This window comes from Dendrobates tinctorius, unplaced genomic scaffold (genome assembly GCF_039654945.1).
Source record: "Dendrobates tinctorius isolate UK_male_01 unplaced genomic scaffold, ASM3965494v1 ptg000035l, whole genome shotgun sequence".
NCBI lineage: Eukaryota > Metazoa > Chordata > Amphibia > Anura > Dendrobatidae > Dendrobates > Dendrobates tinctorius.
The window spans coordinates 55,956,954-55,972,386 of NW_027361703.1; the positions used below are offsets into that span (position 1 = coordinate 55,956,954).

The window sequence follows — 15,433 nt, forward strand, 5'->3', positions numbered from 1 at the left end:
CGCAAGTGATGAGGGAGTTTTCTTTCAGCTACAACTACCAAATTCTGTGATCTCAGTGAAATCCATTCCCAGCGGGGGCAGCTGACACAGGCAATGTAACTGAAAAGGGTGAGAGGATTGCAGCTGCACCCCGATTCAGAATATTATAGGTGCCCAAAAGGTAAAATGAGACTCCTGACAGCTGGGGGCCCAGTTGCAGATATTGCTTTGGCGCCCAGGAGAATTATTTTATACCACTGATCTAAAGAATTAAGGTCATATTCCATGCTATATATAGTTAAGAAAAAATCTACACTTGCCTTCACTTTTTTTTTAATCAGGGCATAAATAACATCTATGTGCTCCTCACTCTCCTCTATAGGCAAAACCCAGCAGATTTCATTACAGCATCATACTTTTCCAAAGGGTTTCATCACACGGTACAGCCATATTTTGCTTTATTGCCACAATCACCTTGAAATCACTGTATAATGTTGCATACTTTTCTGCAATTCCACAAAAACTTGATGTTTGACTGTAATTTTGTTCTAGTTTAGCAATAAATAAATTGCACTTTGGCTATAGTATGAGGAAAAGGCTAAAAAGTAAGGCCTGATCATAAATTGCGGCCATACTGTAGCTAAGGTGTGTGTGCCTGCACTGCAGCCGAAATATAGGTATGTATGAACCCTTGGCCAGGCCCCTTGTGACATCTCCACCACAGAAGACAGCCTAAACCTGGTACAGTAAGTACCACCCCACGGTACATAGCCCATAGTACAACATCACAATTAGGGATGAGCGAGTAGTCAAGTATTCGGACTCGCTGTACTCGTTACGAGTACCTCCTAATACTCGGGTACTCGTAACGAGTCCAATGTAAAAGACCTGTCACACTAAGCGATATCGCTAGCAATATCGCTATAACGTCACTGGTTTTGCGACGTTATAGCGATACTGCTAGCGATATCGCTATGTCTGATACTTACCTCCGACCAACTCCACCGCTAGTTATCGCTGATCGCGCGAGAACGGCCTGGACCGTTTCTCATCGTCAGCTTCCTGTGGCGCCGACAAGTGGTGCGTGGACGCGGGCGGGAGGACGTCAGGATCGCCTCTTCTGACAGGTAAGTGGGGACCCCCGACCGCTGCTATGTCGCTGGTGAGATCTGCCTGTGCGGCAGCTCACTAGCAACCACTTAGCGATGCACCAGCGATCCTGACCACGTCATATCGCTGGTCGGGATTGCTGGTGCATCGCTAAGTGTGACAGTACCCTAAGTCTATGGGAAATGCGAGTAATGGGCTGTGTGTGTGTGCTGGGCTGTGCAGGGACTGTGAGAAGACTGTGCTGGCCTGTGAGAAGACTGTGCCGGGCTGTGCGGGACTTTGCTGGCCTGTGAGAAGACTGTGCTGGGCTGTGCGGGACTGTGCTGGCCTGTGAGAAGACTGTGCGGGACTGTGCCGGGCTGTGCTGGCCTGTGAGAAGACTGTGCCGGGCTGTGCTGGCCTGTGCGAAGACTGTGCCAGGCTGTGCTGGGCTTTGTAGGTACTGTGCGGGGACTATGGCAGGCTGTGTGGGACTGTGCTGGGCTTTGCAGGTACTGGGCGGGGACGATGCCGGGCTGTGTGGGACTGTGCTGGGTTTTGCAGGTACTGTGCAGGGACTATGGTGGGCTGTGTGGGACTGTGCTGGGCATTGCAGGTACTGTGCGGGGACTATGCAAGGGCTGTGTGGGACTGTGCGGGACGGTGCTGGGCTTTGCAGGTACTGTGCGGGGACTATGCCGGGCTGTGCAGGGACTATGCCGGGATGTGCGGGACTGTGCTGGGCTTTGCAGGTACTGTGCGGGGACTATGGCAGGCTGTGTGGGACTGTGCTGGGCTTTGCAGGTACTGTGCGGGGACTATGCCGGGCTGTGTGGGACTGTGCTGGCCTGTGAAGGTACTGTGCGGGGACTATGCCGGGCTGTGCGGGACTGTGCTGGGACTATGCCGGGCTGTGCAGGTACTGTGCCGGGATGTGCGGGACTGTGCTGGGCTTTGCAGGTACTGTGCGGGACTGTGCTGGCCTGTGCGGGGACTATGCCGGGCTATGTAGGACTGTGCGGGGACTGTTCCAGGCTGTGCGGGGACTGTGCTGGGCTGTGTGGGGACTGTGCCGAATATTGCGAGGCGACTAGTGAAATACTCGCCAGGATTCGAGTACCGCATTACTCGCCGAGTACGGAATCCTAACGAGTATACTCGCTCATCCCTAATCACAGTAAATTCTATACAGTCTGTATGGTTTCACGCACTCTGGTAGGCATTAGGGCTTAGGTATCATTCACACAGGCAATGCAGTTTTTGTCCAAACAAATGCAGTTTTTATTGCTTTCCACCGGTTACACAGCACCAACATCATAAACATAAATCTCTAGCCTTGTCCAGGAGTTAACAGACCCTGGCTACTGGTACACGGCTGAGTTTGCCCCAGCTCGGTCAAACAAAACAGCTATTGTCTATAGCAACCACTGATACTTGCGGTTCTTTGCACACGGTCTGTGCATTTAATCATGATCACACATTTCTGCATGGGCTCACCAAAAAGTTTACAGTCCTTTCTACCGGAGCAGACTTTATACACAGAAGAGCTCCAGCGCCAAACAGAAGCGTTCACCTCCGGACACAGTTCACAATCAACAGGATTCACCTTCCACACGGTTCCCCGCAGCTCTCACAGTCTGCTTAGTGTAGTCTCCATTCAGAGAGAGACCCTGGTACATCTCTCTCAGTTACAGCTCACATTTTGGCTGGTCACTCACCAGTAGCACATTAGACTCCTCATCATCCAGCAGACTGACAATCAGGACACAGACACTCCATGAAGCTTCTTGTTTCAAGCAAAACCCTACAGGTGAATCGAATCAAGACCCTGCAGAGATGGGATTTCACCCTGTCCTTCCCAGCTATGCTACAAGTCCTATGCATAGTAGCTGTTTTGTTTGGTCCCAACAGTCCATAAGAACATTTGAGCACATGCGATCAAGGTCATGAATAAACTGTAAGGCTGGAGTCACACTAACCTGCGCAAAATACGCTCCGTATTTTACATGCGTAATACGGATCAATGACCACAAAATAGTGGTCCGTAGGTCATCCGTAAGCAAGGTGAGGTCGCGTATTTTGCGCATGTGTGTCTCCGTATGCAATCCGTATGCAATCCGTATGGCGAGATTTTCTCGCAGCCTTGCAAAATGGACATTTAACGGTTTTGAGGCCTGCAAACTATTTAAATCATTAGCCTGCACCCTATTTAGACACTCAGAAATAGGTGGCTGCCTACATTCTGTACATTTCTCACCTTGCTTTCACGAGGTGTGTTGGTGTTCTTTGTGCAGCATGGCAGAGGGTCTGACATTCAATACAACCGAGCAGGTTCTCTTTACCTGGCTTTTGTCACGGCGCTTTGGCCAACCATATCCTGTGAAAGTGGATCCGCGGAGGAGGAGACGCATGTGGGTACATCCACTTTTGAGGCAACGACTCACAAGAGGGCATTTTCACCGCCTCTATTCGTCTCTGCGGGAGCATCCTGAAAAATTTTACCAGTACTGTCGAATGGGCATTTCCACATTTGATCGCCTCTTGGAGACAGTGCGCCCTGGGATCACATTTCAGGACACTAGGATGCGCCAAGCCATATCTGCAGAGGAGCGACTTCTACTCACAATACGGTATGTACTCCACAACCACATTCTCTATGTTGATAATGTGTGTGTTAATTTATGTTTTTTGGCCTTCTTGGACAATGTTTAATACCCTCATCTTACTCAAAATATGTTTCAACTGACACAGCACAATGTTACATCTAATATGTACTGCATATCACTTAGTCATTGTGCCACCAAATATGTGTGTGTTGTTCTCTCTCATTTCCTACCAAGTTTGGTCGGCATGTAACTGATTTTTTTTTACTTTAGCCATTCTAACCTGGACTATTTCTGTTGTTCTACAGCTTCCTGTCCACTGGCCTGTCTTATGCCGCCCTCCACCATGAGTTTCTCATTGGAAAGTCCACCAATTCAGGCATAGTGAGGTCTACATGTGCACAAATCTGGACAAGACTCCATCAGGTGGTCCTACCCGAGCCCAGGATGGAAGACTGGTTAAGGATTTCAAGGGACTTTGAGGAGGACTGCCAGTTTCCAAATTGTATTGGGGCCCTGGATGGCAAACATATCAGGGTGCGTAAGCCGCCGAACTCAGGGTCCCAATTCTTCAATTATAAGCAATACTTTTCTGTTGTATTGTTGGCTCTGGTAGACCCTCAATACAAGTTTATAATTGTGGACATTGGGGCCTATGGAAGGACGGGAGACTCTAGAGTCTTCAATACTTCCATAATGGGTCGGCGGCTACGCACCAACCAGTTTGAACTACCACCACCACACCAGCTACCAGGCTCCCCCGAACAATCAGTCCCTTATGTCCTTGTGGCAGATTAGGCCTTTCAGTTATCACGTAATGTCATGAGGCCATATCCCCGGCGCAACCTTGACCACAGGCGCAGAATTTTGAACTTGCGCCTATCACGTGCTAGGCGACTGGTGGAGTGTTCCTTTGGGATTCTTTGTGCCAAATGGCGGGTACTCCAGTCTGCCATTCAGTTGAGTGAGCAAAATGTGAATGAAGTTGTGAAAGCCTGTGTTGTTCTGCATAACTTCACCAGGATACATGATTGCTCCTCCTCTGATGGTGTTGTGCGTAGGCCGGACAATGTGCTCAGGGTGAGACCACCTATCATCCCTCAACGTAGACCGCTCTCTGGCCTCAAAGTGCGTGATATATTCACTAATTACTTTATCTCACCTGAGGGGGCTACTTCTTGGCAAGAGAATGCTGTGTCTATGTTCTAATTATTTTTGGTTCAAAGTGTGTCTAAATATATATTACTCAAGCCTTGTTATGATTCTATGAGTGTTTCTTTGCATTGGTTGGTGTCTGTTAGTATGTTGTGAGGGATAGTGAGAAATCACACAGAGACGTTAACTAGAGTAGACAAATTTTTAGTTTTGCCTTTTTGGTTTTTGCTTAAAGGCAAACATAATTTTGCCATCACACAAATTTGGCAATGGCCAAAATGACCCTTTGGGCCTTCGTTAACTTGATGTAACATTAACATAACAGAAAATAACTGCAACAAACATTATGCAATAACAACATTGCTGCATGCCTACATTAACCTGGATTAGGCAACAAAGGGTGAGCTCCATCACCAAAATAAAGTCAATAAGATAACACTCACATTTCCTCATAATGTTTTCCAAACATAGAAAGATTCCACCATGACAGGCAAGGCTACCTCACATCTTTCACACAGATATTACCTGTCTGTAGAACAGACAATATTTAAGCATGCTATACTGGAAAGGATGAAAATACAAAACTCACTTGTTAAGACATAGAGAGAGCGTGATATTGTGAATGCTGTTCGCCTCAAATTGGTTTCCTAGAGAATGCTAATAACAAAGTTGACTACTTAACTAAAGGCAAGCACACCTTTCCTATGCATTAACAAGTGATTAGTGTATTTTCATCCTTTCAGGTAACAGTATAGCGCATTTAAATATTCTCTTTTATACACACATGTAATATCTGTGTGAAAGGCGTGAGGTAGCGTTGCCTGTCATGATGGATTGTTTCATATGTTTGGAAAACATTGTTTACAAATGTGAGTGTTAAATTATGTTCTAAATGTTGGTGATGGAGAACACCTGTTTTTTTCTCTAGATTAGAAGCACCAGTTACATGTCACTGGACATCTCCAAAGTTTGGATTCATAAATCCTCATATGTAGGGGAAGGGGAACGGGGAGGAACAGCCTGGGGGTGCTGCTAGACATTGTGGCCAACATCGCCCTGTGTGGGGCCATACTGTTGCCCATGATGCTGTTGTTGTCCAGCCTCCTGGGCCTGTTGGTGATACTGCCCAGAGTAATAATGATGATGGTGAGGGGCTTCTTGTTGGCTATGGTAGGCCCGTGGATCATACCCACCAAGATAGCCAGATCGTCCCCAACCAGGTTGGGACCAGCCTCCAACACTGGGTGGGTACAAGTGGCCATATTGGTGGGGTTGGCTTGCTGAAGACATTTGGGGCTGCGGAATAGAAGGATGGGTAGGGGGAGGAAGGGGTTGAGGTGTTGGCCCACGTATTAGGGGCTGTTCAGACCCTGCTTTAGCAAGCATCTGTGTGGATGGTCTCATGCGCATTAAATTTCTTGGTGAGAGCTGCCACCTCTCCAGAAATTCAAACACCTCATATGGGGTATTGGGGGGGGGGTGCTTGCATCAAGCAGGATCTGAATACACACCCTAATACGGAGCCTGACCTCACGGGTAAGGGCACGGAGATAAAGGGTGAGGCTACGTGCATAGGCCTCCTCACCATCATCTGTAGTGACTCTGGACAGGTAATTCAGCATCCCAGTGTCCACATTGGTCCTGCTCTCTTGAATGGCGACCTGGCGCCTTCTTCTTATTCGCCGTGTTGCTAGAGCAGCCTGTGGGGAGGGCCTGATCTGGGCAGTTGGGCTGCTGCTTAAGTTGCCCATCTCTTCCAGGATGGGTGAGGTTGCAGCTGCAGACCGTCCTGGTGGTGTGTTTTGTCGGGCAGCCATTGTGTGCTCTTGTGATGCCTCCTCTTCAGACATCCTTCTTGTAGGGGGAGAAGATGGGCCAGCCACCTCATCCCCTACAGGATCAATAACGGGCTCTGCCTCTGAGGCCGTTCCTCGATCCGTAAGGTTGGATTGAGTTCTGTTATGAAATAGAACAGAGGCAAAAATACATCAATATTTTTGTCCCTGTAAAGTATTTGTGTAATGTTTTTGTGTCATGTGGTGTGAGGTATGTACTTACGGTCTCAGAGCCAGAATTGGGGCGAGGAAGTTCAGCTGGTCATAATATATATATTTCCGCTTTACATGGCCAGCATCCCCACTCCTGGACCGCTGCTGGCGTTCCCGGCGGTATTGGTCCCGGATGCTTCTCCACCGTTTCATCACATCTTCAACTGCAATGTGACAGGAAAGATTGTCAAAATCACATATGAGTGGTCACATTTTCAAACAGTAGTCTAGGCATGGGGCCTTATGGGGTGTGCGTTCTACCCATGGTGGCATATGTAATTGGGCCGATACCCAGGGTCTCATTAGCTCCCCTGAAAATAATTTTTGTGGCTAGGATGAGGAGCTTGTGGCCTAACCCCTAATTATGGCTGTGTGAAGCCACATGTCACATCCTAATGTAACGGCCTCATGAGGCTAAAATTACATGCCCAGGAAGGGGGGGGGCTGATTGTAGAGTCATTTTATAGCACGCGCTAACGTTAATTATATTTTTATGGTTGCACTTACTTATTTTCTGCTGCTCCTCACGTGGTCTGTCACCGAAGTCATGGTACATCTGGCGACAGATGCGCCTCCATGACGCCTCCTTTCGTGTGCGGTTCGCATAGTTTGCGTCGCGTGGGTCCCATATTTCTGGACGCTCCTGCACCAGCACAATTAGCATCTCCACATTTATGTAAGTGGACACCATGCTGTTGCTGTACTCCGTGGAGGCGTACTTCCTGGATGTCTGGAGCGCTTTTTGAGCTCATTTGCATGTCTATGCTTCCTGATGATGGATTGGCCCATTTCCTGTCACCAGCCAAAAGACCTGCGTATTGCTCGCAAGTCACACGTGTGGTCAGTGTGTAATCCGTATTTTTTGCGCACCCATTGACTTGCATTGGCGTGCTACGGGCGTAGTATGCTGACAATCGCAGCATGCTGCGAGTGGCACGGAGCGTAGGATACGGAGGAGAAATATACGCCTGGTGCGAGTGACCCCATAGAGAATCATTGGTCCGTGTCTAATGCGTGCTTTTTGCGCCTCGCACTACCCGTATTCCTCACCAGTGTGACTCCGGCCTTATACTCATGGAGGTGTAATCAGGGAAGAAGGGTATGACATCACAACTGCAGGGCTCATAGTATAAATTGACTCAACATCGAAATTGCACCACCAAAGAGAAAAAGTCATGGGTGTATGAAAATCATAGGATGGACAGATTTGTTAATGATATTCATTTAATGAAAAAATGGAAACAAAATTTTCAAAACATCTCAATTTATTCAGTAATGAGTATGAGCGCCATGTGCAGAAATACACGCACTTACACACATGGTCTGCTATCAGAGAGCTTATTAGTGGTTGTCTTAAGAATGTTCCGCTACGCTGAATGCACTTGAGCAAATCATCAAGAATCACTGATAGCAGCTCCCTTTGCAATTACCAACCAAGGAGGTCCTAGATGTGCTCGATGGAAGACAAGTCTGGAGATGCTGCAGGCACATTTGGGACATGCAGGCTTCTCACAGCAACACGAATAACATGCAGCCTGGTGGTGTGATGAAAATCGGCTTCTAGGACACTTTGGAGAAATGGCTGTACCATTGGTTTCACAACCAGATCAATGTTAGTGCACCTGGAATGAATACTAGGGGTTCTGTTAGTGTAGATTATGCCACCGCACCTCATAATTCCAGGAATGGGATGGGTCTGGTGTTGCTTTGTGAAGGCCTCTTCATGGCCATTTCTCCAGTCTCAATGCTTTGCGTAGCCAAGTGCAGTTCGCAGGACAGAAAATTCCTCAAACAACCATTAATAACCTCATTGACAGAAGCCGAGGTGTGTAAGTGTGGGGATTTGTGCTCGTGACACTCATCCTCGATACTGAATAAGTCAAGATGTTTGGAATAGTGTTTCCGTTTTTACTTTAAATTACCAATAACTTGTATGTCCATCCCGTGATTAACGGAATTCTACTATGTAATGTTTCCTTCTTGGTGTTGTAATTTCAATATTAAGGAGAATATATGCAAAGTGGCTTTTACAATTGGAGCCTTAGGGTGCAGGTAATATTGCCTCATGAAAAGCAAGTATGACGGGGACCCCTAGTCCTGCAGGAGCCCCTAGGCTTCAGTCTCGTCTGCTTTATGAATAAAATGTGGGTTTGGCATGCTTTCCAACTTGATCGCAGGTGAAAGCAATTTCAATGTTAATAACTGCGTGTTTTGCACCCGGTCATTTTTCTAGGGCTCCGGGGGGCTCCCCATTTTCCAAGACACCCTGACACACCTCTATGGTTTAGGACAATAAGTAGGGGGTATTAGCACCACAATGGCAGATGGCCTCGAGGCCTGTGATGAAAACACTGGTGCCCTGTGACCACCGGATTTCCCAGTTTGTGGTTGACATGAGACACCTTCCAACATAAGGAATATTATTAGGCGACCTAGTGAGACCATGGGACATAGTCTTAGGCTATGTTCACAAGTTGCATTTTTTTCAGAGTACTTTTATGTAAATTTTCTGCTGCGTTTTAGGCTATGTACCCACGTTGCAGAAATTTCCGCAGCATTTCGGCAACTCGTGCCGCGGGAAAAACGTGAGTTTTTCCAGCGGAAAACAAGCGTTTTTCATGCGATTTTCGCTTGCGAAATTCATGCGCATTCCAAGCATCGCTTGGAATGTAATTGACAGGTTGGTCACACTTGTCAAATATAGTGTTTGACTAGTGTGACCAACTTTTTACTATTGAGGCTGCCTATGCGGCATCAATAGTAAAAGATAGAATGTTAAAAATAATACCGTAATAAAAAAAAAACCTGATATTCTCACCTTCCCAGACCTCAGCGATGCTCCCATTCCCAGCGATGACTTGCGGCTAAGACCTTTGATGATGTAGCGGTCTCGCGAGACCGCTAAGTTATCACAGATCCTTGCACCAAGGCATTACTGGGAACGGGAGTTGGTGGGAGCATTGGTAAGGCTGCACGGGACGCCAGAAGGTGAGTATAACCCGGATTTTTTTATTTTAATTCTTTTTTTTTATTTTAATTTTTTTTCTTTACAGGTATATGGTACCCAGGGCCTGGGGGACAGTCTCCTCTCCTCCAGACCCTGGGTACCATCCACACATGATCCGCTCACTTTGCGCATGGTGGGTATAGCCACATGCGGAAAGTAAAGGGATCAATGCAATCCTATGAGTGCGGAATGGCGGCGATTCCGCAAAAATAATGAGCATGCTGCGTTTTTTTCCGCTATGCGATTCCGTAGCGGAAAAAAACGCAGCATTAGCACAGCATGTGTGGAATGCCATAGGAATGCATGAGGTGCGTTCTGTATGTGTTTTCGCGGCAAAAAATGCTGCAAAAAACGCATACAAACCGCAACGTGGGTACACAGCCTTACAGTACCAGCAGAGTCGATGAGATTTCAGAAATCTCATGCACACACTGTATTTTTTTGTCCTCGTGATTTTGTGCAAAACAGTTATTTCAGAATGCATTAGGACAGTAAAGACAAGGATGAGGCTCTACGGGTACTCGCCTGCTGGCAGCTGCACCCAGTCAGTACAGAGGCCCCGAACTGCTAGCTGTGCCCGGTCAGAACAGAGACCCCAGAGCTGCCAGCTGTACCTGGTCAGTACAGAGGCCCCGAACTGCCAGCTGTGCCCGGTCAGTACAGAAACCCCGGAGCTGCTAGCTGTATCCAGTCAGTACAGAGACCCCAGAGCTGCCAGTATGCTTGTCAGTACAGAGACCCCGCAGCTGCCAGCTGTACCCAATCAGTACAGAGACCCCGGAGTTGACAGCTGTATCCAGTCAGCAAAGAGACCCCAGAGCTGCCAGCGTGCTTGTCAGTACAGAGACCCCGGAGTTGGCAGCTGTATCCAGTCAGTAAAGAGACCCCAGAGCTGCCAGCGTGCTTGTCAGTACAGAGACCTCAGAGCTGCCAGCTGTGCCCGCTCAGTACAGATGCCCCGGAGCTGCCAGCGGTGCCCGGTCAGTACAGATGCCCCGGAGATGCCAGCTGTGCCCGGTCAGTACAGATGCCCCGGAGCTGCCAGCGGTGCCCGGTCAGTACAGATGCCCCGGAGATGCCAGCTGTGCCCGGTCAGTACAGAGACCCCGGAGCTGCCAGCTGTGCATGGTCAGTATAGATGCCCCAGAGCTGCCAGCTGTGCCCGGTCAGTTCAGAGACCAAGGAGCTGTACCCGGTCAGTACAGAGACCCCGGAGTTGCCAGCTGTGCCCGGTCAGTACAGAGACCCCAGAGTTGCCAGCAGTGCCCTGTCAGTACAGAGACCCCGGAGTTGCCAGCTGTGCCCGGTCAGTACAGAGGCCCCGAAGCTGCCAGCTCAGCTGTGCCCGGTCAGTACAGAGACCCCGGAGTTGCCAGCTGTGCCCGGTCAGTACAGAGACCCAGGAGTTGCCAGCTGTGCCCGGTCAGTACAGGGACCCCGAAGCTGCCAGCTCAGCTGTGCCCGGTCAGTACGGGGACCCCGGAGTTGCCAGCTGTGCCCGGTCAGTACAGAGGCCCCGAAGCTGCCAGCTCAGCTGTGCCCAGTCAGTACAGAGACCCCGGAGTTGCCAGCTGTGCCCGGTCAGTACAGGGACCCCGAAGCTGCCAGCTCAGCTGTGCCCGGTCAGTACGGGGACCCCGGAGTTGCCAGCTGTGCCCGGTCAGTACAGAGGCCCCGAAGCTGCCAGCTCAGCTGTGCCCGGTCAGTACAGAGACCCCCAGAGCTGCCAGCTGTACCCGGTCAGTTCAGAGACCCCGTAGCTGCCAGCTCAGCTGTGCCCAGTCAGTACAGAGACCCCGGAGTTGCCAGTTGTGCCCGGTCAGTATAGATGACCCTGAGCTGCCAGCTGTGCCCGGTCAGTTCAGAGACCAAGGAGCTGTACCCGGTCAGTACAAAGACCCCGGAGTTGCCAGCTGTGCCCGGTCAGTACAGACCCTGCTGCCAGCTGAAACCGGTTAGTACAGAGACCCCGGAGTTGCCAGCTGTGCCCGGTCAGTACAGAGACCCCGGAGTTGCCAGCTGTGCCCGGTCAGTACAGAGACCCCGGAGTTGCCAGCTGTGCCCGGTCAGTACAGAGACCCCGGAGTTGCCAGCTGTGCCCGGTCTGTACAGAGACCCCGGAGTTGCCAGCTGTGCCCGGTCAGTACAGGGACCCCGGAGCTGCCAGCTGTGCCCGGTCAGTACAGAGACCCCGGAGTTGCCAGCTGTGCCCGGTCAGTACAGAGGCCCCAAAGCTGCCAGCTCAGCTGTGCCCAGTCAGTACAGAGACCCCGGAGTTGCCAGCTGTGCCCGGTCAGTACAGGGACCCCGAAGCTGCCAGCTCAGCTGTGCCCGGTCAGTACGGGGACCCCGGAGTTGCCAGCTGTGCCCGGTCAGTACAGAGGCCCCGAAGCTGCCAGCTCAGCTGTGCCCGGTCAGTACAGAGACCCCCAGAGCTGCCAGCTGTACCCGGTCAGTTCAGAGACCCCGTAGCTGCCAGCTCAGCTGTGCCCAGTCAGTACAGAGACCCCGGAGTTGCCAGTTGTGCCCGGTCAGTATAGATGACCCTGAGCTGCCAGCTGTGCCCGGTCAGTTCAGAGACCAAGGAGCTGTACCCGGTCAGTACAAAGACCCCGGAGTTGCCAGCTGTGCCCGGTCAGTACAGACCCTGCTGCCAGCTGAAACCGGTTAGTACAGAGACCCCGGAGTTGCCAGCTGTGCCCGGTCAGTACAGAGACCCCGGAGTTGCCAGCTGTGCCCGGTCAGTACAGAGACCCCGGAGTTGCCAGCTGTGCCCGGTCAGTACAGAGACCCCGGAGTTGCCAGCTGTGCCCGGTCTGTACAGAGACCCCGGAGTTGCCAGCTGTGCCCGGTCAGTACAGGGACCCCGGAGCTGCCAGCTGTGCCCGGTCAGTACAGAGACCCCGGAGTTGCCAGCTGTGCCCGGTCAGTACAGGGACCCCGGAGCTGCCAGCTGTGCCCGGTCAGTACAGAGACCCCGGAGTTGCCAGCTGTGCCCGGTCAGTACAGGGACCCCGGAGCTGCCAGCTGTGCCCGGTCAGTACAGAGGCCCCGGAGTTGCCAGCTGTGCCCGGTCAGTACAGGGACCCCGGAGTTGCCAGCTGTGCCCGGTCAGTACAGGGACCCCGGCGTTGCCAGCTGTGCCCGGTCAGTACAGGGACCCCGGAGCTGCAAGCTGTGCCCGGTCAGTACAGAGGCCCCGGAGTTGCCAGCTGTGCCCGGTCAGTACAGCGGCCCCGGAGTTGCCAGCTGTGCCCGGTCAGTACAGAGGCCCCGGAGTTGCCAGCTGTGCCCGGTCAGTACAGGGACCCCGGAGCTGCCAGCTATGCCCGGTCAGTACAGAGACCCCGGAGCTGCCAGCTGTGCCCGGTCAGTACAGGGACCCCGGAGCTGCCAGCTGTGCCCGGTCAGTACAGAGACCCCGGAGTTGCCAGCTGTGCCCGGTCAGTACAGGGACCCCGGAGCTGCCAGCTGTGCCCGGTCAGTACAGAGACCCCGGAGTTGCCAGCTGTGCCCGGTCAGTACAGGGACCCCGGAGCTGCCAGCTGTGCCCGGTCAGTACAGAGACCCCGGAGCTGCCAGCTGTGCCCGGTCAGTACAGAGACCCCGGAGCTGCCAGCTGTGCCCGGTCAGTACAGAGACCCCGGAGCTGCCAGCTGTGCCCGGTCAGTACAGGGACCCCGGAGTTGCCAGCTGTGCCCGGTCAGTACAGGGACCCCGGAGCTGCCAGCTGTGCCCGGTCAGTACAGGGACCCCGGAGATGCCAGCTGTGCCAGCACGAGTCCCCCTCCCCATTGCGCTTTCGCTTGGCCAGCCTGTAGCTCCTCCCATACGCGGTCATTTGCATACGTGTTGACGCGGGGGGGGCGGGGCCTCGGAAGCTCTTGGTGCAGACAATGGAAGTCTTGGACCGCTAGCTGGGAAGAATCCATGTGATCGGCCGGCGGGGGCGCCGCGGGTTCTGACAGTGTGTACGGCACCTGAAGCAGACGTCATGGAGCCCGTGCAGCCTCTCTGCCCCCCGGTGTTGTGCTCTGTGCTGTCCGTGAAAAGTCACAGCTGTGAGGTGACCCTGGACCCGGGCCGGTGGCTGCTGTCCTGGACAGAGGTCAGGCCCCGGCTGGAAGGACGCAGTAGCCGAGCTGGTGAGTGGCAGGTGCCCAGAATGGGGGAGGGGCTGTTACAGGGCCACAGACAGCTGGTATGGGCAATGTGTGCCAGGCTGGGCTGTGGGCAGAACGTGTAGCCTGTGCCCCGACCGCCCTGTTTGTGTTTTATCACTGGGTGTAATTACATACAACATGTTGTGAAACCCGCCTGGCACCTGTGGCACCAATGTGCTGCTGCTAAACAACTTCATAGAACTTTCCGTACTTTTCCATGTGTTTGTGATATCGGACCATTAACTCCTGGAAATGCTGGACAGAAGTGTAGGTGCAGCCTGACATATGGGTCTTGTGTGCATCACCCTCTGCGTGTTACCCTTGTGGCAGTATCCACCCCCCCCCTCGCGTGTGACCCTTGCGGGCCCCCCCTCGCGTGTGACCCTTGCAGGCCCCCACCCTTGCGGGCCCCCCCCCTCGCGTGTGACCCTTGCGGGCCCCCCCCCCTCGCGTGTGACCCTTGCGGCCCCCCCCCTCGCGTGTGACCCTTGCGGGCCCCCCCCCCTCGCGTGTGACCCTTGCGGGCCCCCCCCCTCGCGTGTGACCCTTGCGGGCCCCCCCCCTCGCGTGTGACCCTTGCGGGCCCCCCCCCCCTCGCGTGTGACCCTTGCGGGCCCCCCCCTCGCGTGTGACCCTTGCGGGCCCCCCCCTCGCGTGTGACCCTTGCGGGCCCCCCCCCTCGCGTGTGACCCTTGCGGGCCCCCCCCCCTCGCGTGTGACCCTTGCGGGCCCCCCCCCTCGCGTGTGACCCTTGCGGGCCCCCCCCCCTCGCGTGTGACCCTTGCGGGCCCCCCCCCTCGCGTGTGACCCTTGCGGGCCCCCCCCCCCTCGCGTGTGACCCTTGCGGGCCCCCCCCCCTCGCGTGTGACCCTTGCGGGCCCCCCCCCCTCGCGTGTGACCCTTGCGGGCCCCCCCCCCTCGCGTGTGACCCTTGCGGGCCCCCCCCCCTCGCGTGTGACCCTTGCGGGCCCCCCCCCCTCGCGTGTGACCCTTGCGGGCCCCCCCCCCTCGCGTGTGACCCTTGCGGGCCCCCCCCCTCGCGTGTGACCCTTGCGGGCCCCCCCCCCCCCTCGCGTGTGACCCTTTCGGGTTCCCCCCCCCCCCGCCACTCCTGTGTGTGACCCTTTCGGGTTCCCCCCCCCGCCGCCACTCCTGTGTGTGACCCTTGCGGGTTCCCTCCCCCCGCCGCCACTCCTGTGTGTGACCCTTGCGGGTTCCCTCCCCCCGCCACTCCTGTGTGTGACCCTTTCGGGTTCCCCCCCCGCCGCCACTCCTGTGTGTGACCCTTGCGGGTTCCCCCCCCCCGCCACTCTTGTGTGTGACCCTTGCGGGTTCCCCCCCGCCACTCTTGTGTGTGACCCTTGCGGGTTCCCCCCCCGCCACTCTTGT

General features: G+C 53.5%; 1 protein-coding gene and 1 long non-coding RNA gene across 2 annotated transcripts in view; one reads left to right on the forward strand and one right to left on the reverse strand.

Annotated features, from left to right (window-relative positions):
- Positions 1 to 5,014: 5,014 nt before the first annotated feature.
- Positions 5,015 to 8,678, reverse strand: LOC141087733 (uncharacterized). Its single transcript, XR_012231716.1, has 2 exons — positions 6,885 to 8,678; positions 5,015 to 6,782 (listed from the first exon to the last, which is right to left on the reverse strand). It is a non-coding gene; the product is annotated as an uncharacterized lncRNA (long non-coding RNA).
- Positions 8,679 to 13,730: 5,052 nt separating this feature from the next.
- Positions 13,731 to 15,433, forward strand: part of CERK (ceramide kinase) — a 173,574-nt gene continuing 171,871 nt past the window's right edge. The window contains exon 1 of the mRNA XM_073573495.1: positions 13,731 to 14,026. Within this exon, the coding sequence (XP_073429596.1) occupies positions 13,876 to 14,026 (151 nt within the window). The 5' untranslated portion in view covers positions 13,731 to 13,875. The remainder of the gene's footprint in view (positions 14,027 to 15,433) is intronic.